This window comes from Centroberyx affinis, unplaced genomic scaffold (genome assembly GCF_046629955.1).
Source record: "Centroberyx affinis isolate AG114_WGS23_722 - 3 ecotype Tasmania unplaced genomic scaffold, CSIRO-AGI_Caff_v1 ptg001273l_1, whole genome shotgun sequence".
In the NCBI taxonomy this organism is placed as follows: Eukaryota; Metazoa; Chordata; class Actinopteri; order Beryciformes; family Berycidae; genus Centroberyx; species Centroberyx affinis.
In genome coordinates, this window is record NW_027279782.1 from 71184 (window position 1) to 98517 (window position 27334).

General features: G+C 42.0%; 1 protein-coding gene across 6 annotated transcripts in view; it reads right to left on the reverse strand.

Moving 5' to 3' along the window:
• Window positions 1–3156: 3156 nt before the first annotated feature.
• furina (furin (paired basic amino acid cleaving enzyme) a) overlaps window positions 3157–27334 on the reverse strand; it is an 87587-nt gene continuing 63409 nt past the window's right edge. For all 6 annotated transcript variants that reach the window (XM_071525178.1, XM_071525177.1, XM_071525180.1 and 3 more), the window contains exons 7-16: window positions 23002–23090; window positions 17748–17920; window positions 15976–16188; window positions 13743–13843; window positions 12333–12436; window positions 11914–12031; window positions 9310–9489; window positions 9090–9214; window positions 7866–7994; window positions 3157–6564 (exon numbers count right to left, since the gene is read on the reverse strand). In XM_071525178.1, the coding sequence (XP_071381279.1) occupies window positions 5960–6564; window positions 7866–7994; window positions 9090–9214; window positions 9310–9489; window positions 11914–12031; window positions 12333–12436; window positions 13743–13843; window positions 15976–16188; window positions 17748–17920; window positions 23002–23090 (1837 nt within the window). In that variant the 3' untranslated portion in view covers window positions 3157–5959. The remainder of the gene's footprint in view (window positions 6565–7865; window positions 7995–9089; window positions 9215–9309; window positions 9490–11913; window positions 12032–12332; window positions 12437–13742; window positions 13844–15975; window positions 16189–17747; window positions 17921–23001; window positions 23091–27334) is intronic.

Below are 27334 nucleotides of genomic sequence, written 5' to 3' on the forward strand. Positions count from 1 at the left end.
TGAAGCAGCTACTGATGACTGAGGCAAGTTAAGTGTGAGTGACCATAGAAGCTGAGAATGGGTTTCACTTCCCTGAGAACAAAAAGAAAGTACTTGATGTGAGGCAGCACTTCCTCATGTGTGCACAAAACTGTGTTAAGCTCATAACTGTGATGTTGGTGGAAGTAGGACTTCAGAAGAACCATAATGCTGAAATGCTGATATCAGAAACCTAAAATAACCAACTGTCATAAAAGTACAAAACCCATAATGTGCAGGCTTATTATAAATGAGGCAAGAGCACAAAAATCAGATTTATCAGACTGCCTGAGGCAGCAGCTAAGCAGGTTGTTAGAGCAGTGGACAAGAAAAAATAATGCTGCCAATGGTCTAGCACTGCATGGTCTCCAGGTTTTGACAGTCATAACCTCCTAAAAGCCTGATGCAAGCTGCTGCAGGTTTACTACAGTACAGTGAAGCCTGAGCTACTGTAAATAGATGAAAAAATGACTTTTTGAAGATACATGCAGGTAATTCTTTACTTTGAAGTATGGCCAGTAAGTTGAAATCTTTTCAGGGTGTTTGACATTAAACAGCATATCTCTCCTAGACAACAGGATAAAGGACATGGAAATTGCTGTTGATGTTTTTTTATGCACAAAACACAACGTTTTGCAATTTCTTCCACAGTGCATGAGAGCTCAGTGAAAACCCAGTCTCAGTTCATTACTTGTATTTATGACTTGGTTGGTGTTTGGGTGCAAACCTCCCTGCTGTAAATTCATTGGCTTAATTATACCAGTCATGCATCACCAAATGCACTCATTATACACGCTTAAGACACAAAGGCATAAATATATCTTCCAACACAGCAGTGCTAAGATTGGTTTTGCAGACCATAAAAGAACCAAGCCAACTCTGAACTCTCAGTTAATCTGTTTAGTATTCTACATAACCAGGCCATACTAAAACAAACCATTAATGCAGCTAGCAGCATCAGACTCACGCTGTGCTGGGTGCTTAATGTCCTCAGTTCCACCAAGGTCATATATCATATCATTATTATGGTCTACTAAAGGCTTTATGCTAACTCTAATGCTTTCACTCTGTTTAACGGCAGCTTCATGTTAATTTTGGTGAAACCGATTTGCCATAATTGCAGTCCTCATGCACAGACCTATATTCTTAATCAGTCATATTTACTTGCAGTGCATTCAAATGAAGAAAAACACATTGAAATTTGCATAGATCTTTATTTTTAGTAGAATCTATAATTGACATCAATTAAATAAAAAGGAGAAAACAAGAGCCAAAAAAAAAAAAAAATCTTTAAATTACAAGAAAATTACACTGCACCGTTCATATAGTACAAAAATAGGCCTTACTTTAGAGTTATGTCCCATGTAAGATAGTCATTCTTTTACATTATTCATAGGTCACGGTATCTATAAGGTACTGTGTGCAGCCACAGGCCAGGAACCTCATGCGGTTCAAGGTGGGAGGAGGTCAACAGAGTCGTCCGAGGCTGCTCCACTAACCCCGCCCCCCTCCAAAGTGTTGAATTTATACCTAAACAAGCATGCGCACACATGGACGCACACACGCACGCCGAGCACGCACACACACACGCATCTGATTCAGCCCTTAAGTTAATGGCGATGGGATACATTCTACCTCCTCCTTCCGCAGCTGCTGGACATACAGGGTGTCGCTGCAGATCTCAGATCTTTAAAGGCAGAAATTACAGAAAGGTTTCAACAAAACAAACTGAATGGATGTAGGGATCGATGGATAATGACAACCTGAAAGCAACACCGCATGTCAACACTGCACACTGTTAAAATGATTCTGTCTTTGGTTGTGCCAAAGATATTGCTGCGATTAACTCTAACTCCATACTGGTCGCTTCAGATTATATCCTAAGGCAGGACTGAAACAATGTTGAACTCCACATGAAACAGGTCAGCAGCACAAAGAAAAGGTTCCTCAGTACCCAGAAGCATTATTTTCTTTCTAGCAGAGCCACTTTGTAATGAAAGTTTTTTTTTAGTAACATTCAGTTACTTTCTACCATTAAAAGGCTTAATACATTAGTGCCAGTAAGTGGTTGCCTTATAATTACGAACTGCTTTTTGGCACAATAAAAGAACCTTTTCTTTTTAGTGTGTAGTTTTCAGCACATTCTCAGAGTGAAAGGAGTGGGCCGGCTGCAAATGGATGTCGGCAGCTCTCTGTGCTTCAGAAGCACCAGCTACTTAATGCTGTCTGCACTGCATCTGATGTTTTTTTTTCAAAACACAACACTTGAATGCACAGAGCTCGGAGTTCATCAGTCTAAAGTTTCTAGAGTTTTCAAGCTGTAGTGAACACAGCATCAAGCGAAAAGGAATAAATCATTTTATGCATGCAATCTAGGGGGCACAGAACATGTCAAAACACCCAGAGATGTTACAATTCAGAAGTCAGCAATTTCATTCTTTTTGGAAGCAGAGTAATCCCTGGTGTTTAGTAAGGGCGGATGCACAATACACAATGTTGACTAGATGTAGCCCAAATAAGTCAATCTCAATCTCTCATCATCAATACAAATTAAGAAAAATTGGTCAGAAGTCCCTGTCATATTTTTCTTAAGAAGCCCGCTTTGAGATCCATTTATGCATCCAGATCTTGAGAAAATAGTTTACGGAGGCAATTTTGGTGCCCAGTTAGTCCAATAAATCTTGTAGTGTATATCCACCGTAAACTGGGGTGTAAATATGATTTTGTGGCTCAAGTCCGAGCTCGTAGTTATTTTGACAGGGCACAATATCACATTTTTAAATTTATGTCTTCTTTTAACTGGGGGTAATCAATACTTAAATGACAGCAGGCGCTGGTGAACATCACACATCGTCCTGTGGCACACCCTCGTAATCTGCAATGACTTCAGCTTTGCTCCTGTTAAGGGCATTAGTCAGTTTCTCTCCTCATTCTGAGGTTGGTTTCCAATCCAGTTTAGTGCTTCCTGGCTGAAACAGCCTTGATAAGCCAAATGTGCACCTGTGCTAGCCATCTGAGATGAATTAAGCCTCCTGGCTCGGTGCTGCATTTTAGAGAGTTGCTGTTGGTGACAGTATCCGTGCCATTCTTTCTGCTTTGTTTTGAGCAGGTTTTTTGGCATGTATTTGGTTTGAAACCTTTTATTCTCTGTTTTGTTCTAATTTTTTATTTGTCCTTTTTTTTTTCTTTTCTGGATAAGCAGATAACTGCAGGATCCTCCTTTGCAATTTAAATCACATTTGCCTTTGCATATTTATGCAATACCTTCCAAGAAGGGTTTCCAAAAAACGTCATTCAATTAAAACTGATTTGTTTTGTGTGCTTGTGCAACTTCCCCTCCCCAAAAACAAGAAAATTATCGATTTGATTGTCAGTGACAGAAACTCAAGAACAAAAATGTCTTAACCCTAGATGGAGCCGTCTATAAATCGAGTATAAGAGGTGAGGAAAACAAAATGCCCATAACAGTTTCAAGTTGGCAATCATGATTTAACACTCAAACGCTGGCCAACATCTATGGACAATCCTTCTACTATCCCACTTTCAACAACAGCTTTTAAAGCATAGGTGTGACTGCTCATGAATACCAATCCTAAAAGCAATATATTTCAAAGAGATAGGTCTGATGTGGGGTTTGAGGGGGAACAATCATTTACACTGCAGGTTTTCAGTCCCAGCACCGCAGTTGGTCTTTTTCCTTTAAAAACATAAATTAAGACTTGAAAACCCCGATGCTCTTAAATCTTTCCCAAGAGAAGTTCTCATTTTTTACCTACATATATTTCGACCTCTATATTCATTCATCATTAACAACGGAAACAGCATACAGTATGTGAAACATTGCTGAACGAAATGAGAGGTAGATGAAAGGATGAGCAGCTGCAATTTTGTATGCATGTCATCACCATGACAACCTCTCTCAGCAAGCTCCACTGTTCTGTACTGAAAATGGAAAATAACTTCAACATAGTAAAAAAAAAAAAAGAAAAAAAAAAAAGATCAATGGATCCAAAATTGGTACAATGGATTAATTTATGAGATGCAGATTTTAGATGATAAGCAGCCCAAAAGAAAAAAATCACTTTAAAACAATCTTCCCTACAGATATGAATAAAATCTCTCTCAGAATAAATCTTTGCTTGTAGTGTCATTCAGGATATAATTAATTGGCAAGTACACTGAAGAGATAATCTCAAGGTCAGATCAGATGATGACTGGAGGGTGAGCGCAGAGAAACTGATGAGATGTAAAGTCTCAATGCAGGATTCCTAAACAATATTGAATATTTTAAGAAGAGAGCTCGACTATGAGTAGGAGAGGGAACTACCGCTTCACAGGGCAGATAGTATTCGCACTGCATTCACACTATAGCAATTCCATACCAACACTCAAGACGGGCACGAAGGTCTTTCTCACTCACACACATACACACTAGCGGTTCCACACAGCCGTTATGATATGAGGCATGTGTAAGAGCTTTATAGAGCTAACTTGCTCTGATGAAGGGAAGGCCATTATGTCACCATGTCTGGGAAGAAAATCAATCACAGGTAACTCATCACTCGAAAATTGCTTTAAGAAGGCCTTGTGTTAAATAGTCACCTATTGTTCCGGGTCCCATCCACACACTGCGCTGCTCTCAGCCCCAGGGTGTGAGCACAGCAGTTGCTGGAGACGGGTAAAATTAAATGTCTCTGGAACGGATTTTGCCTTAGGGTTTATCTAGTAGCCAATGATAAGTGACTAATACCCTTTCTTGTGAGGGCCAACAGGTTAAGAGGGTAGGGGAATTTAGATTTCCAAATTAATTCTATGTTAAAAAGCCAAAATAAATTCAAACCATCCTGGAGTCTAAAGTGCAGGGAGAACTATGGTAGTTGTGTGACTGAGACCTGAGATATCATTCCCAAGTATGTGGATAACGAGATGACTAAAGCCCCCATCACACCTAGAACAATAACTGTACAGATAAGCACAACTATTAAAGATGAAAATACAATGATTGTGTCTCACCGCAACAAAATAATGACAGAGAGAGCGTATCCAGAAAGCTCTCAGATAGATGGTTTTGCTTCTCTGACAAAATGATTACAATCAATTCATTGACAAAACGTCCATGTATGTCCAGCATGAGTAGGGACTCTAGTACAGCAAATTTCAAATGCTATTGATTTGATAGCGATGTTGCGCTGTGCATTTTTACATAAGCTTTAAAAATGTAAACTGGTAAGAAACAGGTTTTGGATGTTTATGTCAGCACAGTGACACTTGTTCAGAACAAAGCAATGTTTACAAATGTGACAGATTTTTGTCATTGTTTTGTAGTTAAAGTTCTAGATGTGACAAGACCAGCTACAGCTTCTCTATAACTGACCCTACTACACTGTGCACCAGATACACAAGCACACATACACAGAGACACATGCACACACACACACACACACACACACACACACACACACACACACACACAAAGCTGTGTTCCCCAAATTTAACAATCTCGTCTGGCTACTGCACTGAGACTGATGGAAAAAAGGAAGAAAGCAAACAATAATCGTTTGTTTATTGTGACACAAAAAACCCTGGAGCTGGCGGGAAATGGGCTCTGCACAGACACACTTTGTCTGTCAGTGATTGAGGGCAAGAGGGGGGAGAGAGCCAGTTTAATAGAAATGCGCCCAAGTGTGAACAGAGCAAGCTCAGGCCATCCCGAGCTCCGGGAGACAGCGGCCTCCCATCAGGTCACCCACAACGGAGTGGAAGACAAGGTCCAGAAGCAGGACTCAGATGAGAACCCGGTAAGATGGAGAGGGAAAAGGGGATGAGAGATAAAACCAGAGAAGACTGTGAAAGGACAGTACCACAGCCTCGAATTATCAGACCAAAGGGGTGAGAGGATTTTGAGAGCAGGAGGGAAAGAGAGAAAATGGCGGTGAGGGCATTAAAGAGCACTTTGTGTTTTGATAAAGGCAGTCCTCTCATTGTGGACGTCAAACTCTTCGTTTTCGGAGTCTGTATTCACCCCATCATCCCCCCACACTGTGGGGATACCGCGGTACGAGACCACCCTGTTGCCCCCGAGGCTGAAGCTCCCCCCCAGGCCCGCGCCGGCCTCCAGGGAAGGCAGCTTGATGAGCGCGCCCGAGCGCAGCTGCAGCAGCAGGAAGATGCCGGCGAAGGTGGCGATGATGGCCATGCAGCTGAGCACGGCGACGGTGATGGGCAGCTGGGAGCCGAGCTCGAGCTCCGGGCCGCCGTTCCCCTGGCCCACCATGAAGCGGGGGGACTCGCGCTGGATCTGGTTGAGGTGTAGGCAGGTGCCGGAGGCGGGGTCCAGGTGGCTGTGAGGGGGGCAGGACAAGCAGGCCAGAGGGCTGAGGCTGCTGCAGGTCAGGCAGGGCGGCCGGCAGGGCAGGCAGGTCGGGACGGAGGCTGCCTCGATAAAGTTTCCCTGTGTGTAGTTGAGGGGCTGGGAGCCCACGGTGTAGCCTGCTGGACATTCTTTCACACAGCCCTCCTGAAAGAGGTAGAAGCCAGCGTTGCACTCTGCAAGACAGGGGAAACACGGGAACTGAAATAAACATGTTGTTGATTTGAAAAACAGACAAACAGCAGTCTTGTCCTGCAGGGGGTTTTTAGACTTCAAAAAGCCTCACACTAGAGAGCCAGGAGATGGACTCTCACCCAACAAGATGGCCATGGATCAAAGAGCTCAATTAACATGGTAAAGCACGTTATGTCACACATATCCACATTTATTCATCCATTGTTGGTTTTGTTTCCAGGCGTAGATGTAGAAAGTTTTTGGGCAAATTCGTATTCATTCGGCTTTGCCTCAAAACATACTGGAGTGCAAGTCTTGAAGAACGCCCCCATTTCCACTTTTGTCAGTGTTAACTTTTGCTTACTAAAAATGTGATGACGAAAAGCTTTGCAAATTATATGCTGAGTGCAGCATCTTTAAGTCAACAGACCCATTTCCATATGCAGCAGGTCCAGATGCAGACCATTGCCTATAACGGCAATTAAAAGAATGTGGATGCCAAGAGGGAAGGAGCTGATAACAGGAGTGTAAGCCAACAAGAGCGAGAAAATCTAATTTGCTACAGGGTTCTCCTCAATTTGTTCAAAACAGACAAACTGATTCAAATTATTATGGAGATCTCTTTGGGCCACAGAGGAAAATATACTGTAGGTTATCCAGCACTGAGGACTAAAGCTCCTCAGCATCAAGCTATTAATTCTACATTGGACTGATATTTTTATATATATACACACACACTTCTGCTTGATAATCAAATTCAATTCAACCTGTATTTTTGACTAAGCCCTTTGCCATGGAAGTACCCCTGACAGCCTGTAGGGGTCAGACTGCCACTGTTTCGGCCAACATTTTTGTGGGACATGAATGCAGCACAGGGCTCAGTGGTATCTCAGACCTTGCCTATAGCAGAATTTGGATTCGGCAATAGACAGCGATATGGATATCATTAACTTTAAATTGGATAATAAAAAAGGGACCTGAAGTAAAATTTAATTTGAGCTAATCAGAATTCAGCTCTTTATTTTACATGGAAATTAAAAACTAAAGCCACTCATGACATGAACTTTGCAGGAATAGTTTTAGTTAAGATCATTCTGGGACTTCCAAATAAGTTTCAGAATTGCAAATTGCCTACATTTGAATTGCCTACATTTGAATATGAGAAACAATGCAAACTAGGCAAAACCGTGCTGCTGGGCAGAATTGGGACAATGTTCCATCCTATTTTAAATGCCACAATCGAAACACAACTCAAGAGTAGTCAATAGTTTCTCTACCCCTATACAAGTGATAGCACTCTTACCGATGCATATCTGCCTCAGGTCAAAGGTCTTACAGCTGCCGTTGCCAGGCTGAGCCGCCTCTTTGTCGGAGGAGGTGGAAGATGCTGAGCCTGTACCATACAGGACCAGAGTGAACTGGGTCAGAGTGCCTGAGAGACAGTTGGGGAGAGAGAATAAAAATTGAAATTAACCAGGTCTGCCTATACCAGTGAGGCTTTGGCACTCCCTAGGGTGGATTGTGTAATTGTAGCCTCTCCCCTTCTTATTTTATATTCTTGGGTTTCCTGCACAAAATGACAGAAAAGGATTCCTTGAAATGAGCAGCGACGTAAAGACAGACAGTGACTTTACTCTGAGCCTATTAAGAGCGTTATGAAGCGCACACCTCTTGAGAAGTCGTTCAAGTGTGGGGCCTTGTGAGAGGTTCCACCTTAGTAAATCACTCCTTACTGAGGGAGGGGAGCGTGAGACATATATATAGTTCTTGGATTTTGTGGGATTTTCTTGGCTGCTGAGAATAGTGTCGTGGGTGGACCCGCTGTGTCCAGATGTACTGTGGATGGCTGCTGCTGGATTGTCCAAGGGCAGACAGGACGAGTGCAGGATCCACTCCACTGCCTGATTACGCTCCCCGCTTTAATAAAGCTGATTTAAGGTTGGATGTAGAGTTATATAGGGTCCGTTTCACAGCTCGTATAAAGAGAGCAAAGGGGGACGCGCTCTGGATACAGATACTGCCACTTGATCTCCAATCTCAAGGCATAAAACGTTGCCTATTTGGAAGGCTGAACTCTAGACTGCACATATTATTGCACATATTTATATTAATGTCAAACATGATCAGGAAATCAACAAATTTGGACAGCGCATAAACCTACCTACTAACACAAAAATATGCAAGCAAATCCACCAGAACATTAATTTCATACATTACATTGTATCTGTACAGGTGATTGCATGTTGTGTTTTTATATGTATTTCTTAACTATAATAACATCTGGCCACAGGGACAACAGGTGAAAATTAGCCAGTTTGCTAACAGTGGCACATTTACCCTCGGGTCGATTAATGTGCACTGTCCCTGTTTAAAAATAAATAAATAAATGACATGAAATTTAATAAATCCATCTTATAGAGAATATAGCCCACAGGACATTCCTCAACTCAGACTTTCAGCACTAGAAAACACAGCTGAAGTGACATGAGGTTCTTTTTACAGTACTGGTGCGAGGAAGGTGGTTTACCATAGTCGCTGGCCCCAGCCACATTCTCTATTTCCAGAGTCCATGCCCCACTGGGGTTCTCGTCCCAGGAGTGGGTGGTCATGAAGGCCCAGTCATTAAAACCTTCTGATGAGTAGTCATGAGGCCTGCGGGAAAAGGACAAAGCAAGAGTGTAAATGGTCTGTGTTTTACAAGCTAAAAATGTGTGTGTTTGTCTGTGTGTGTACTCGCGTGCTTGTACCTGGGGGCGAGCAGCGTGGAGCGCGTGCCCATGGGACTAATGAGGTGGATGGCCAGGTTTCCCCTACGGTTGTAGGACAGGGTAAGCTGGGCCTGGACGTGCTCTAATGAGCTCACGTGGTTGGCTGTCCTGATGCAGCCATCCACACTCTTGTTAATCACCAAATGGCTGCCAATGTTCCTGACACACATAAGAAACAGAATATTAACAACACACATTCAGACAGTCACGCCCGTTGATTGTGGTTTGTGTGCCGGCCTCGTCTGACACCGTGTGTGGATTGTTCTAATCTTGTGACGTCCAAGCAACATGGTGTGTGCCCCAGACATCTGGGTGAGTCTGACATTGTGCTCTTGGCCAGAGAGTGAGACTGTGAAGGGCAAAGGGTTTGTGGCCTTGAACAGGATTAGCGTCTCACGTCCTGTAGCACCAATGTCCTCTACAGGAGTAAAGCACCCAGGTCTTTCTACTCCCCCCAAATCCGCTTAGGAGATTACATGCATCCACAACAATTCTGAGTAGGAGCCTAGGGGAAGGCGTGGGGCTTTAGTGACACTGAGGTGCCCAAATTATAGACAAGATACAGTGCAATCAGTGAACTGGGTGAAAAGACACACTGGCTACAGGTTAAGTTTGATAAATGCTTCATGATGCACGAAAGAACCAAATCTATTCCTCTGACCTTTGCAGCAATCTCAGATGGGAATAGCCTAAATCTTCAACAACAAAGTGTACACACACACACACACACACACACACACACACCCCTGATGCGTCTTCCACATTAGACATGGTTTGCTCAGTGCTCGGTACAGCACTTCAACTCTTGACTAGATGTTTGGGGAAGTTGGAGTAGCGCAAAAAAAAAATTAAATAAATAAATAAATATATATATATATACATATATATATATATATATATATAGGCAGAGTTTCCAAGAAGCAGAGAGAAAAAGAATTCCTCGCTTTACACAATCTATAACCCCATGGGATCTCTACACACAAGAAGACCATAATAGCCATTTCACACTGAATAGCTTGTAGCTAGTGGTGTGGATATAGAATATGCCTCAGCCACAACTAAAAATATAGCATCCAATGGTCATGTATGCTTGGTTACTTGGTAAGAAACATGCTTCCAGACAGGCAAGGTCCCTATAAAACTTCAGAATTGTGTTGTATAGTTTGGGAAATTCTGATACTGCTAGAATCAACTTACAAAAACTTACAAGTTTTTTTGGTTCTATTGGACATCAAAAAAGTTCAATTACGTAGTGAAACATTGTGCCTGCATGCAAGCCATTGGAAATAATGGTTTCAGAGAGCCTGGGTTGAGTTATTGCAACCCATGTAAATGGGTTACTTCAGACAGCGAAAGGTTATCACAAATGTTTCACGAGCAACACGCTTGTGGAAGAGTTTGGCTTTATCCACCTTGATCTATCTGAATGACTCTACTCTTCCCACACTGCCTGTGTGGACGCCCTGAGCCACCAAGTCCCTGGAGAAGCTCCCTGATCCCCTGTCGTGCTCCACCCTGCCTGCCCATCTGCTGAATACAATGCTGGCTGTGTTTAACAACTCAACAATTCATTGCTACTCGTGGCCAAGTGTGTGGCATCAACTCTGTAAACAACGGAATCCCCCCAGTTCTTGTTGCAGTGTGGTCTCGTGGTGTCAACATAAGTACATCTTTTTTTGTTTTTGTGCTCTATATATATATATATATATATATATATATATATATATATATTATGTATTAAAAATAACTTTGTTTTTATGTTCACTGTCATGATTGTGTTTGTGAAATGTAATTTAACAATGCGTCTTTGAGAGAGACACTGAAACTCTACCTGTTCACTCATTCTAAGTCACTCTGGATAAAGGAATCAGCTAAATGCCTAAAATGTAAATTAAATAAACCTGACTTGGCTGCTGCTCCCAGAAGCTAACACCATCTGGTCTGAGCCCCTCATACCAGATACAGTGTAAGAGAGAGAGCTTCACACCCAGAGACAGAAGGAGAGAACGGGACAGAATAATGAAGAGAAGATGAGAGACCTTGTTTGATTTTGACACCAAGAAAGAAGGAATAAGATGGTGAAAGAGAAATATTTAAAGTCCCAAGGAAGGAAAGAACATATGGGGCAGACAGATGTATATATGAATCTATGAATGATTATTTCTCTTTAAAACGCTCCCTCTCTCTTTGAGCCCCTGCACCAACACACCTGACACACAAACACTAAACCGCATGGCGCATTTCAACACAAGCGCCCAGAACCAAGCTCAAAATGAAGACATGACGTGTCATCACAGTGAAGCATGACAGCTCAGTCACACGTGAGCGCCTCTAACACCTATGTTCTGTCACAAACCACTTCATCTTCAGTTTCTTCTTCTTATCTCTCACTGCTGGCATGTCCAGGTCGACTTCAGATCATGACGCTTTATCACACTCTAATCACAGGCTTAGTTTATCACGTCAAACCTCAAACCATGGAAAGAACGGTATCAGGGCCTTGGGACCAATACAATGAGCCAGAGACAGTGTGTGTGTGTGTGTGTTTGTGTGTGTGTGTGTGTGTGTGTGTGGTGTACTAACCTAGGTTCAGAGAGCATGGAGAGAACACATTTACGCTGCGGCCCCACACTGGTCCACTTGTTTGCCAATGTCACAATTGCGCTGGCATCAAGGAGGCCATATCCGTATGAATGGCTCACTGCAGAAACAGAGAGAGGCATCAGTACTGTCCCGCTGAAGGCCACATCCTCACTACTGCAGCTCCAACTTAATAGACAACCTTCACAATTAAATTACAGCGTGTTCCCTTTTGCATGTCCTGTCAAACCTATCTCTCAACCTCCAAAGACTTGCATCTGTAATCACTTAATGTAGGAAAATTGAGTTTAATAGATGCGTAATATAATAAAAAGCAGTCTCAATAGCCTTTACAAACTGCAGATGGCAGAGGGAAAAAAAGATGGCCAGCAGAACTCGGCCGGTGGAGGGATTAGCTGTACCTTTGCGGCCAACTCCATTGGTTCTCCAATCATTGGTGAGGAGGTGGGCAGGATGAGAAGTTCGTACTACCAGATGTTGCATATCCCTCCAGGTCAGGTTTTTACTGGAACATATGTGTGCGCACACACACAGACACACACACACACACAGACACACACAGACACACACACACACGGACACACACGGTAAAAATCTGGCAGATATAACAGAGATCTCTGACAATAAATCCTATGGTCTTAACCAGCAGGCCAACAGTTGCTGTATCTTCAGTCAACATGTGTTTGAAGTTTCTGTCCTTTAGTAAAATGTCAGTCTTGTAATGAGGAGACTTGATTATCCTGATTATAGCCATGCAGGTTTTTAATAGACAAGACACAAAACAAGGGTTGTAACAGGACACACAGGTTTGCCTCCCTGGTGTGCCCTCAATACCTACAGGCATTCGACTTGGGCTTTAATTTCATCATTCTTTAAATTGCTATGGATATTTTAAAATTATATATTTTATTTATTAACTTTGCTCAATCACATTCTTGTTAAATTTGTCCTTAATTGCAATCCTTTCTTCCACCTCACTCTGTTTTGGCACAAAACTAATTAATCCCTTTTCCAGGACTGTTCTGATGTTTATGTTTGTCCCTTGGTTAGTGCTGCATGACTGGGTCAGAATGATTGGTGGTTACATCAAATAATGCCTTTTTTAGAAATGCATGAAGGAATTCTGTCAGCCAGAGGGGTTAAAAAGTAATTTATAAAGTGGAATAATGAACCAGAGGTGATGCATAGACAGGCAGTGTTGGTAGTTAATGCTAGATTCAGTACCAGAATGTTTAATTTAGTACAAGACTACTCAGTCCATATCCAAAAAGAGCTGGAAGATTTATTTACCTGTTGCTACTGCGGTTATGAAATTGATAGCCACATGCTACAAATTGATAGCAGTAGGGCATAAATTCACCCTACTTAGGCCTTCTGTTTGCTTTACATTCATGTCGGTCCAGATAATACACATGCTTTCCCTATAACTGGATAACTATTGCACATCTTATTATTGTGTGTTGAATTCAATATATTTTATGTCTTTTCCACAGGATTAATCAATTTGATCAACAAAAATCATGACATTTTTCAATCTGTGAAAATAATGGAAAAGACCCATTTCTATCGGGTGCAGGAAGAAACATTAGAATGAGGTTGTAGAAGAGGGGGATGGGCAACCACGTGCCATGGTGGCACGTGGACCAGTTGATTTCACTGATTAGTTCCTCCTCTCTGTGGTCAGCTGCTATAGTCTTTGGTTGGAAAGAAAACCTGCAGACTCTCGGCCCTCCATTCCAGATGATTGCTCAGAATTACAAATAATTTCAAGGCTCTGTGAGACTCGCAGAACAAAGGTGAGAAGCACTTACTTGGCCTCAAGAGCAAGGGCGATGATCCCAGCGGCCAGCGGGGCAGAGGCGGAGGTGCCGGTGTGGGAGTCTGTGCATTTTGATTTGAGGTCTGTCGTCACCTATAAGGAAGAGGAACATGGTGGGCTTAAGAGTCAGACAAACACCATCAGTAGATAAAAAGCTACAAACATTTATCTACTCTCCCCAAATTATCATTAAGTTCATACAGAGGCACAACTGGAGGGCTAATTGCTGGTATTGCATCCTGAAAAAATTAAGCTTATGCCTCATTTTTGCATGAGGGATGGCATTCTGTTCTGTTGTTCTCATGACAAAATAATGAAACAAAAATTTTGAATAGTCACCACCTCTATCTTCACCCTCTTATACAGTTTCATAGCCTTTATCCACTTGTGCCTGTGCTGCTCTAGTGCTTGCACACTGAACTGAAAAATTAATTCACAAGATATCATGGACTATCATCACTTGGTTTAGTGCTGGCACCGATGTCAACACTTGGAACTGGCCTCCTCTAAAGGGAGCATTAACCTTTATTTCCCCACTCTTAGTCTTGAATCTCATATGCATACATTTGCTGGGGCAGAAGCCGCCTGATGGTTCGAGAAGTGGGCTTGTGAGCAAAAGGTCCCCAGGATGAATCCCTGGACCAGCTGGACCAGCCTTAAGACCGAATTGCTCCAGGAGAGCTGCTCAGTGACCAACTGTAGAAGACTATAGTTGTACTGAGTGGCTCCCAGGTGTGACTGTATGAATATGAAGCAGAACCACAGCATGTGTGCTCAGCAAACCCCATCTCTGGGAGGATAAAGGTTAAAAAAAATGCCTCAACTGCCCTCTCCCCACCTATAATTACAATTTCACAAGGGGAGGCGTATCTAGAGAATTGAATGAAACTGAGATACTATGTGAAACAAAAGCACCTAGAATCTATCCAACATCTAGTCGATTTATTGACCAGCCCAAAAAATGGAAAACCTAGTAACTTGTGCGGATTGTTTTTGCTTTAAGGGACTAATCAGTAGAATAAATGGTCAATGTGGACCAATTCTGTATTCAGGAGCTTCCTATATCCCTTTACTCTAAATTGAAACAGATGGATAATGTATAGAGTGTAAAAAGGACTAAGCAGCACGCATTAAGACATTCTCTCCTGCATAATCCAAGAGGTTCGACCCTCTCTTCTATTCCACTTCTTCATGAGTTCATGAGTGACAGGACAATTAAATGAGTACAGCACTGAAGCATTAAGGGACCAGCCACATGTCAGGGAGATGTCATGAGCTGTCTGTCCAGTGGGTCCGGCTGCTAGACTGTAGGTTTGAGAGAGACCGCGCGTGTGTGTGGGTGAGTGTGTGTGTGTGCGTGTGTGCATGTGGATGAGTGAGATTTTGTGTTTGTGACAGGACTGTTAAGCAGCAACAGATTGCCAGATGGAGTTTCAGCATTTCACAATTCAATAACAATTTGGCCCAATAACAATGGCCCAAGAGAGAATGAAAGGAGAGGAAGAAGAGTGAGGAAATGGAGGGAAGAATGCAGATGGCATGTTGTGGTTCAGACAGCTGGACACCAGGTACAGAGTAAAGCTGCAGATACAAATGCTACCATGAACTTCAGGAATGCTCTAGCTACAAATTGTTGAATGTGTCCAATATACTGTATCTGATCAAATGAGATTTTAAAAATGTTTAGAAAACATGAACTGAGGAATTCCTGGTATTCTCTTGTTCTATTTCACTTCATTCTCATAATTGTGTCTGCCTACCAGTATGGCAAGTTATCATAAACACAGTTCACTGGCTGTGGCAGCTGTCTGATTACAATCACCTGTTGTTGGCCTTGCAAGACGGCTGCGGTGGTGTAATTTAATACTAGTATGTAACTGTTATAACATCAGATTGCTCTGAATCTAAACACACGGTGCTGCAAAAGAAAACATCTGAAGCACCTGAATTGAAGTTTGGACTTGTGATTCAAATATTTCAGGGGTTATGTAGACCCTGCCGGTCAAGTCAACTTGCCTCTGTGAATAAATGTCCTCCCTTTGTACAGACCTTTCATCCTCACTGACATTTTACCATTTCACCAAACACATGCAAGCACAAGCACAGCAGAAAATCCTATTGTTTGTGCGAGGGAGAGAGGGGGAGGCAGAGAAAGAGAGAGCAAGAGAGAGATGATGGTGTGTACTCAAACTGTGTGTGTTCCTCTGCGCACAACTACAACTCACAATCTGCTTCTCGTTGAGGTTCCCAGAGCTGTAGGTGGTGGCGAGGGTGGAGGAGCAGGCCTCGCTGTACCAGGGAACGTTGCCATTCTGGGTAGAGCTGCTGATGGACAGCGTGTAGATGCTGTTGGTGTAGCCGTCGCAGTTACAGCTGTCCTTCTCCCTCCCTCCGTTCCCAGAAGCCCACACAAAGATGGAGCCCAGACCCCCGCGGCCCTGCAGCACATACATTTAGACAGACAGATTGAGAAAGACAAAACATAATAGAAACTACTGTAGACGACCACAGAGGCTTTCATCCATGCCTTACCAGATGTGCATATTTTTGAGCCACCACTAATGATAAGGGGTGAAACAGAGGAACAAAATGCCTTTCAATCTTAATGGGAATCCCAATGATGAAAGGGCAAATTCATTACAGGGCTCATTTCAAAAAGGGCCCATTAAAACGCTGCATACATCACAGAGGCCAGTGTGGCCACTCAATGAATTAAAAAGAGCTAAATATTGCATGACAGCAATACAACACAAAAGGGACTATATGTCAACAGCTCAGTGTAATAAATCATCCAGCCTCTCAGCACTCAGACTGCAATAACTTTTATCTAAGAACTGCTTTATTGTACCACAGTGGCGCAGTCGCTGTGCATTGATCAAACCCCAACTATGCACCACCCATACCGCCATCTGACTGCTGTCACTGTGATAATTATCTTGGTAGTCCGTGTTAGTGGTTCCAATCACTTTTATGGCACAGGCCTAGGATCCTATGGCTGTATAACAAGACTCAGTGTTTGCTAGATGGATGTGCTCACTCAGCCTGGGGTGTGATCTGTATGCTTATTAATCCTTTGATCCATTCATTTACATACCTGTCACACTCGGGCTAATGTGCAGTGTGTATTTTAACACGTGCCGCTATCAGGAACGACACTGATTACATGACAGGATTTCTGTACAATATCCGTTTTAGGTTTACATTCAGTATGCCGTGTTGTTTTGTTCTGCTATATGACTACGCTGTATGCTATGTGAGTGGTTTTCAAAATAAAAGCCTTTAAAACTCTACACCTCAATACTCAATTATTATTCAGTTGATAAGCCTGTGTTTGGAAGCTGTTAGAGCTTGCCTTTGCACTTTATCTAAAACCATCGGGTCCAATAGTCTGGTGCTTGAGTTCAAGTTTCTAAATTCATATCAACCTGATGAAGAAAAACTAGAAAGTAATTTTGAGCTCCAGTGACTATTTTTTTATGTGAACTGTTGCCAACAACCTTGATTTGTATTGTAAGAACACTCAATTCCCAGTTGAAAAGATACACCACATGCTGAACAAATGAAAGCTGAGATAAGTTGAGATGAGTTGAGATAAAAGATGAGCTGGGAGTTTAAAAAATGCCCTTCACATAGCAATGAATATTGAAACAAATCTTTCCATACTTAATTTCTCTCACTGCTGCTTCTATTCATTTTGTAAAATTTTCCTCCCTAGTTGCTTTTAGAGGAACTCCATTCCAAATTCCTCTGCATTCATAATTCTCAGGGTCAAAAAGTGCACCGCTTTGTTCAACCCGCTTGTGTCCTCTTATGCTTGAATAGTTCAATTACAGACTGTGAAAAGCAAGCCACACACAGGCAGTAAATAATTTCTGTCTCACACAGCGGTGATGGAAAAATTGGGAACATAAAAACTGTGGCCATGAGGACACATATACATACATACAGTACATACGCACAAACCCACACACGCACACACACACACACACACACACACCTCTGTAACTCCGTGAAGAAAGGCTTCCTTGGCGAGCTTGGCAGGTCCATCGACAGTTTTGCCATCATCCTCTGGGCCCCAGCTGGCACTGTAGATGTGGATGTGTTGGGGGTTCAGACTGAGAGACTGGGCCTCCACCATGTCAGTCACCTCCCCGTCTAGCATACGCACACCTGCACACACACACAGACACACACACACACGCACGCACAAAAGACGATCATAAATAGAAAGCCTTCTCCGTGAGCTTGGCAGACACACAAGAGGACCACACATACTGTAGTAAATAATATATGAGGGAAATATCTAACTAAATCTGTTGATCCAATCAGACAGGCTGCTGTCTCCTCTGCAGAGTGTACAGTACATGGAAAAGCAAAGTCACTTTTTCAAGTTAAGTAAGTTGTTTATATTATATCAAACAATCTAATGAACTTAAGACTATAGTGAAAATCTTTCCTGGAGAATCAATTCCACTAAAGGCTGGGATAAAACAGAGTTCAACTGTATGATGGGTGAACTGCCTCCTCAGTTGTATAGCAGAGAGATTTCTCTGAGTGTTCCTTTACAGCAGATAAATGAAAGCACTTCTTTTTCCCTGTGCCTAAGTGCCTAATGGATATAAGAGTTTGAATCTAAATTGACTTAGATTTGCTCTCCCTGTAAGAGAAGCGAACAACTCAGACAGGGCTTCAATGTTCCTGAGACTTCAAAATGTCTGCTTGTGTGTCAAGTATATTCTTAAAGTAAAACAATCATCGATCAAAGTGCTGTATCAGAGATAAAAAAAACTAAAAAACAAGTATGTGCTCTAACCAATTAATTCTGCTACAAGTTCAGAAAGTTTTCTTGCATCATACTCTTAAGCCTTCCTTCTCTGTCTCTGTGCATCCACAGGGAAAAGGTTGAGAAATCAACATCTTCAAAACAAACATATTCTCCCTCTTTGATGCACGGCAGGTCAGGTTACTCCATACTGCTTTCATATGGGTTAAAGTAAACAAAGTATCAGAGCTTTGAAGTCCTCTGAAGGCATCAAACAGGCCAGGCACTGTGCTCCCAGTATGTCCATGACAGCCGGCACCTCTACCACAGATAGCCACATGGTGTGTTGAGGAGACTCATGTAGGCATGCATCCCCCACCGCTGTCCAAAACATCCACCCATCCCAATATGATGACTAAGGCTGATAGCACAGAACCATTGGTTATATGTATTATATATACACAAGATGAACTTAAACAATTGAAGGCTGAAAATATATTTCTAGATCATGTTTAGCTAGTTCACAGTAAAAATTTGAGAGTTAAAAAAATATCTTTGTTCCATTAAATTCAAAACATGAGTTCTGCCTAACGCTCAAATGATAATCTCATAGTCAAAACTTTCTCACAAACTGACACGGGGCGTAGACTCAGCTCTTGCCCTGAAGCTAAGCAGGGACAGAGCAACAAACTTTCACATAGTTGGTGCAAATGGTTGCCAAAGAAACTACAACAAACAAACTTTCTGGCACTTGTTTCGTCTGTTTCACGTGAATCAGATCCTTGTTTATTAGTACTCATTTAGTCAAACCTGTACGCCATTCTGCCTCAGAGTAATTTAGAAGGAAGAGTTGTACATGGATGAATTCTTATTGAAATACCTTGTAACAGAAGTTAAATATAATAAAATCTAAGCAAATATTCCCACATTAGCCTGACAAAGACCTTCACCATATGCCATGACAATTGCTTATAACTGCTCTTGGTGACATGGAGAGACTGACCTTTTCCTTAAGTCTAGGCAACAACAAATCTGTAAACTATTGGAACTATTTTATGTGTACTATGAGCTGTATATGACCCATCTTATAATCTTAATGTGTAATAATTTCATCTGTATACCATGACTGTAATAGCCCAGGTGACCAGTCGTTCTCATCTATTGCTTTTCTAAATAAAAAAAAAAAGTATAAAAAAAAAAGACATTTGGCACTGTTTTTATGTAAAAAGAACATGCCCATCCCCTCTAGTTGAGATGCTGTACATTCGCCCTATTTGCCCCAATTCAATTTTCTTCCAACCACTAAGAAGAATAAATTTAGATCCAAGGAGTGCACAGTGTACTAACATCACGTTACACGAGTTCTGGGTATCACAGTCGCCTCTTGCTGTCTTTTGGGGCCACCAACGTGCAAAACTGTCTGTAGCTACAAGGAGCATGATTCAATATCGGTTATGCAGGAAGGTAGGTGTGTGTGCATAAAAGGAGCACATGTGCAGGGGCTTCACAAGACCGAGCCCGCCGCCTGCTCCACCTGCATGGCCACGCACAGCGCTCCACCTGCCCACTTGTGTCTCAGTGAAATTGAATGACAGCTGGGATACTACCACTTACCATCTGGAATGACCATAAAGACTAGAGTTATGGCACTATTTTGACTGAGTTCAAACTTGATATGACAGCTGGAAGTAAGCAGCAGGGTATTGAGATTGGCAGAGAGGTAATGAGATAGAGCATGCACTGAGTGGATAGAAGAGCTGCCTGTAATTAACAGGATTATGCGTGCTTACGCTCCATCCTGGAGTCAGAGGACCCTACTCCACACTGAAATTATAACACACTCTCAGGACAGAACTCTAGAGATCCAATCACTGCTATAAAACATACACACACATTGGGGAATTACAGCACATACCACACTGACATACCTTCTTACAATAATAAACACTAGTGATGTGGCAATACCAAAACTTAACCTCAGCACCGATACCAGCCAGGTATCATGGTTTCAATTTTAGAACCATACCACATTGAAATAAAACAAGTCAACTTTGTTTAAGATTTTTTTTGCCATCAAATAGCCATTAATAGTTCCTCTGAAGAGGGGGCGAGGGGGCAGAAAGTACATAAAGCAGGCAGTGGTGCAATAATCAGGGTGCAAAATCCTATTTAGCACCCCTCAACCAAACTGATGCTTATCCCTCCTGAGTGTGCACACGCATAAACACATCTTAAAAGAGTTACATTCAAGAATGATAGTATGTATCTTGTTTGAGCAATATTATGTCACCCTACCCATTTCATTTCTGTAGCATTTTGGAGTTGACTGATACAATATTATGTCACTGTCACGTCTTCTGCATCTGGCATTAAATTAGCGTAGGATACATTGTGTGTGTGTAATTGGCATAGTAAGAAACCTTATAAACCTATTGTCAAATGTCAAGATTTCCCTTTAGAATAAAGTTGAATCTGTCTATGACATTGCTGCATCTTTTTGGAAGAAAAGGGTAAATTTCTTGAATGATGTCTCTGGAAAAATCACTTTATGTTTTGATATACTGAGTTATGGACTCTTCTGTTGCCTACTATAAATTTAATTTACAAAGCAAAATATATCAGTGATCTTCCTTTGATTCTGAAATCTGTAAATTTCAATGTCAGTAGTCTCAACAATCACAGTGAACACGGCCGGGTTAAAACGACTTTCAGAGTCTTGCTCACTGAAGTGCTTACTGCTGTCAATTTCATCATGAAATGTTTTATGTTTGCTGTAACATTTTTGGATAAACTCTGTACTAGAGTCAAACTCTGAAGCTTTCACTCAAACTATAGAGACAGCATGCTCTCTCTGTACTGAGAGAGACTTTTTTTCAGACTCAATCAGCATAATAGATGTCTCTAGATACATTTCTGCTGACTGTATTATGTCAGCCCAAGCATGTTAAAACTGCTCTCCAGCCTACCGTTTCACTTCTGTAGCATTTTGGAGTCGACTTTCAATGGTTTTCCCCAATCTCTAACTAAACTCTGATTGTCTCCCGGTATATGACTATTCCTGGTTTGGTGCATTTGAAATGGACGGTTAATTATTATATCCCCTAATTAAGTGATTGTTACATGCTTGTGTGCCTCCAATCATTTCATGCAAAGCAATATACCTTTGTTTGTTTTATTTGAGCACATTAACATTCAACTCTTTCCCTCTTGGATAATAAACCACAAGACTATAAACTTTAGAAAATCGCGTGTTGCTTTTTTCTGCTGTGGGATATGGGCCCTCTGTGCATTTCACGGGTCCAATCTTAAACATGATCTAATGAAATGAGTCAGTTGTTTCAGTGGGGAGGCCAGGCTGAAGGCTCAGAGGGATCAGGAAAGTCTTGGCTCTGATTCACTGCACTGTCTGTAAACTAAAGCACCTCGGCTTTCCCCGGCTCCTCGCTGGTCTCTGATCTGCCACCTGTGCTTAACCTCAACCTGGGTCGCCGCTCTGCTTCCCTCAAGTTTGATAAAAATATGTAATATATTTTCAGATAGGCGTACTTGTAGGTTGGTGTCACGACAGATTGGGTTAAATTTTGTGGTGAAATAAAAAATGTGGTTATTTTTGGTCTGTGATTTTGGTGCCCCTTTCATTTTGCGTTGTCATGTGTCACATATACTGTGTACCCCAGTTTACACCAATGCACATTTACGTTTACACATTTTGCTGAACTTCCCACACACACTAGCAGTGGCATTTTCTAGTGAAATGTAAAACAAACTTAAAGTCACAATGAAATGAAAAATGACAAAAAATTTACAAAATCTTTCTTGTATTTTTATATCAAAGTCCCATTACTTTTAGCCTACTTGCTGGAAAGTGGCATGTTTTAAGTGTAGATAAAACTTCCAACCAATAATACCATCACATATTTTTACCCCCATCCACCCCTCCCGTCATCTAAAACCTTTAACTTCACAAATTGAGACACAAATGACAACGTGGTACAGCAGTGCATTTTGGGTGTTCACCCTGTTTCAAGTGGAAATACGCTGAATTCCAGAAGCAAGACACCATACAATTACTGTTTCCTTGTGACTTTAATTTGTGTGTAAATAATGTTATAGCAGGGATTTCAGTTTAAATTTTGTGCAAGCTGAATGTGATATAAACACAATACCGATTCACAATACATAGTACCGGTTCAGAAATTTGGTATCACAGTGCTTTTTTTCAGTACTGTCACTGCACACAAACCCAATACACATGCACTTGCATTGCATATCCACCTCACACTCGGGGTGAAGCTCAGAAAGATTCATTGGCATGCAATGGCCTGGGACAAAGACTGAAAACCTGCTGAATCACACTGGAGCAGCAGAACAAGTATTTCAAGTGTCTTGGCAGTCAAAAATGAAAACTGAGATGAAACTGAGGTTGAATACACAAAGTAAAGCCTCATTGAATCAAATCAATCATCCACTTGTTTTTCTTTCACTGTACCTCCAATCTTGGCATTGTAAGCCACTCCAACTCCACAGATCCCATTGTTGGCTACCGCTGCCACCTCTCCTGCACACCGTGTCCCATGCCTAGACAGGGAGGGAGGGAGAGAGAAGAATGTTAAAGAAAACCAATCATCCTTATGAGTTTCATTCACCTAATGATGAGCTAAATTATTGTATATATTCCCCCAGGTAGCGCACTTTGTCTAGCAAAGGGGCTTGTGCAGGAATGTGCTTCCTCCAGTATCATGGTCAAGCTGGATACCGAAAGACAAAACAAACTCGTGGAGACAGATTCTTGGCTTCGCTTTTCTTAAACAAGTCTGAATTCCCATTTGTCCAAAAGAAAAACATTCAGTCGATGAGTGGAGATCACGATACGCTGCCTGTGCCCTTCTAGCATTAGTGACCTTGGAGTCGCCACAGGGCCTGACTCAAGCCAAAGGAAGGGAAATGAGATGACATGCTACCATCACACAAGGGAGGAAATTGTGAATTAGATTTGCCATTTTCACAAAAGGCCTTTCATTGGGCCGGTGCCTCTCTAGTAAGATCTCTCCCTCCAGGCACCGCAGGGTTCAGATTCAGGGAGCCAGCACTGAGAGAGCGAGCGGCTGATCATCACATTCCAGTCAGGTGCATTCCCCCATTCTGCCAGATGGATATGCACTCTTAATGCCCTTCAAACCACAGTCTCCCCCATCGGATCACAGCCATTCCCAAACAGCACTGCAGGAGCCGGAGCAACCCTGTGCCAGATCAGCTCACACAGAGAAAGAGGCATAGAGGAGGAAAGAGCGGAAACAGATGAGCTCCACTTCCTAGGGAACAAGCTAAGCCAGCAGGCAGCCATTCAGGCACTCGGGGTATCCAGCCAAACCAGATAAATAAGTACCAAAACTCAAGACTTGTACATCTAAACTTCATCGGGCTGTGAATTGTAGACATCCTCCATTGATAACAAGGGCTACATCTGGTGTCAGCATATGGCCATGTGCAGAACTGAGTCACAAATTCATTGAAGGTAGCCTATAAAAACTGCTGGCCAGGAGGAGCTATTAAAGAGTATGAAAGAAATCCTTAATGCCTCCGATCTTTGAGTTATTTCCAGGGGCTTGTAAACTTCCCTGACAGACAAAAATCTGCACAGCCCAAGGGTCAGCTCCAGTTTTTTTTTTAAAACCACACTGATTTTTAAGGCTATTCCTTTCATTAAAGACACGGGCATAAGGACTGTGGGCTTGGCCTGGTTGACAGAGGGTCAGAGTGTGGCAGTGGATCTGCCGGCCCCCTGAGGCGTCTTCAGATACACCGTGAGCTGGAAGGCCAGAGGTTAATGTCATTGCTACAGTTCCCCCACGGTGCTCTAACTCTGAGTCTCTAACTTGCAAGTGTCATGGGACTTCAGTTAGACTGGGTCAGAGGCCCTGCTGCAGCACGCTCCACTGGTGCAAGGAGGGATGTGTCAAGGTGTTTGAAAGACCCCTGGATCATAAAAGCACATAATACAGGCACAAGACTAAACACACACACACAGACACTTTATCATGTGGAAGGTTTTCCAGTGAGCTTTATCTTGACTTTCTTGGAAGTGCTGGTCTGTTGACTTTGGAGTTGAATGTCTTACAGCATCCGTGTTTGGAAGCGATGCAGCTGCTGATAAGGGGCAGCTCAGGTGTCTGTGATGGGATGCGGGGCATGCACAGGCTTATACTCCCAGTCGTCGTCTGAGCCGTTCCCAAAGATCCCTTTGACACATTCATTACATTCACTTATTGGAGTGGGCTCATTCATGGCAGACAAATCCTATTACAGTGGCAAAACCCATGGTTTCTGATTCTGATTATGCAACACCTACTTGCATAATCATGTTCCTGGGAGTGATAAAATGGATACAAGATGATATCCCATTACTGTTCCCATTCACATCTGTATGCTCAACTGCTCTGGTGAATAAGAACGTGAATGAGAGTGCATTGGTGGGGGGAAAACTTTTGGTAATTTTGCTTGTGAAAGCAGCTTGTTCCCTGCTACTTGCTCAACGTGACTTGCAGGAGTCTGTGACACAATGATATTTTCATTCAACTATTGATTTGCAGGTTGGCAGCAGGAATGCTCTGTGTGGATCCAATCGCCAGCGTTTAGTCAAGCAGATGACACACAAGGTCAAATGTCCTGTTGAGGTGTGGGGCTTTAAATAAGTCAAATAAACTTCTCCTGGTAATGGTTTTTGTCAGACTCAATTTAGTGGAAAAAGTGACAGAAAGTAATTTGCAGGGCAAATCACTTTTTATGTAGCTGAGGCTGACTCAACCAATTAGGTGCAGTAGGCACAAAATTACAAAATTCATCACAAAACCTGTTTTATCTATAGAAGTAGCTGCTTTCAAAAGCAGAACTTAGCACACACAGACTACTCTATAGACTAGAACTGCAACCACGTTCAAAACAATGGAATAAAACATTGATCAGTTAAACTTGTGCCAAGTATATTTTGGCAAGCCTGCGGACACATACTTGATCTGTGAAAACAGCACTAAAATAGGAACCACATAGAAACCACATAGGTTTTGACTGCACACAATCACATTTTTAATGCAATCCAATGGCAACACAAGATAGCCTGACATAATTATTTAAGTATTTATAGATGAATGTGAACAATGATACTGTGTGGCTTAGTCATACCAATAGTTCTGTTTGGAAAACTTTGGTTGTCTAGGCAAACAAGCCCGGCAAAGAGATAAACCACACTGGACCTGAACCAAAGGAGAGTAAATGATGGATAGAAATGAGAGACAGAATTATAGTAAATTATTGTAATTCAGAAAAATATACTTTGAAGCCGCACTGAGCTTTATAAGGCAAGTGTCAGACTAACACATGTAGGACTATAATGTACTATAATGCTTCATTAAATTGGTTGCTGTTCGTTTAAAATGTTGCAAAGGACGCACACGCTGAATATTTTAGTGGTTTTCCCCAAAATCTCCCTATTATGCGTTATTCCATATCTGATTGAAAAAGTTGATTCTGCAAGTTCATCAGTCAACAGGTTGTTCAGTAATGATGCTCAGCCTTAAACTATCAGAGTTAAACTCTTCTGACACCCAGGGCTAGAAATGACTACAGGAGTGAATGGGGGCTCTGAACTCTTTTACAAACATTTCTAGTGATGTGATGCCCTGACAAGACTGACGCCAACATGAAATCGAGCCTGGACCCAACCTCAAGGCCCTTGGTTTTAGGAAGGAGGCTACAGAGGTGAGAGCCAGGACAGGAGGGCATCAAAGGAATCGCTTCTGTCAAGCACAGCCAGACACGGTCCGCAGGAACAGAGAGCTGCCTGTCACTGGAGGGAAGGCATTGCTCAATCACTCATTAACAAGTCGCTCAGATAAATTAACACAGCAAGGCGTTAATATGCCCCTCTGACACACTGGCAGACTCATTTAGGCTTCAGTCAGCTACTAGATAACAGGCATATTTCAACTCTGAACGGCACCCAGTTTTGAAAAAAAATCTAAATACATTAACAGAAATGAACACTATGCTTACTTATGCCTCAAACTTGAAATCTCCACCATGTGATAATTGTCTGAAGCAATCCGAAGCATGCTGATGTGACTAAGTGAAACACTCAGATTACATTACCAGAGATGGATTAGGATTATGTGGTGAAATTCATTCAAAGGGTTTTATTCAATTGGATCTGTTCTGATCCCATTCCAGGACCATCTGCCCATCCTGGTAAACAAACACATTTGGACATAAATCTTAGTAAGTTCAACAATCTTTTTTTAGACTTGACAGTTACATGCAAATTCAACTGCATGTCAAAACGCTGTGCATGTAACACAGAAATCAACGCCAGCTGAGTGTATTAGCTGCATGTAGTAAAGCCAAGTCATTGTTGCCAAAAAAACAGAATACATCTGGTGTGTGATGGCTGAGTCTTCATGTGACTCTCCATGAGGAATAATTGCCAAGCTCTGTACTAAACGGTATCAACATGAACTGAAATGGCTGAATACAACTTTACTTTGACCGTGTAAGCTACTGCATTTGTTACTTTAGAGCAATAAAGAACCTTCAAACCATAATCAGTTTAATTTATGTTCAAATACGCTGACCAAACATTACATGATTGACAAATAGCCAATTATTCTCAGGAAATGCATGGCAGATTAATACCACGAGATATCATGATCCATACAGGCATTTTGTCAGAAACAGCGCTCCTGTTATCTTGGCTATTTTGGCAAATGGATATTTAGTTTTACACAATAAAATTTCACAGCAAAAAATGTAAATCAAATGTGTGAGATAGC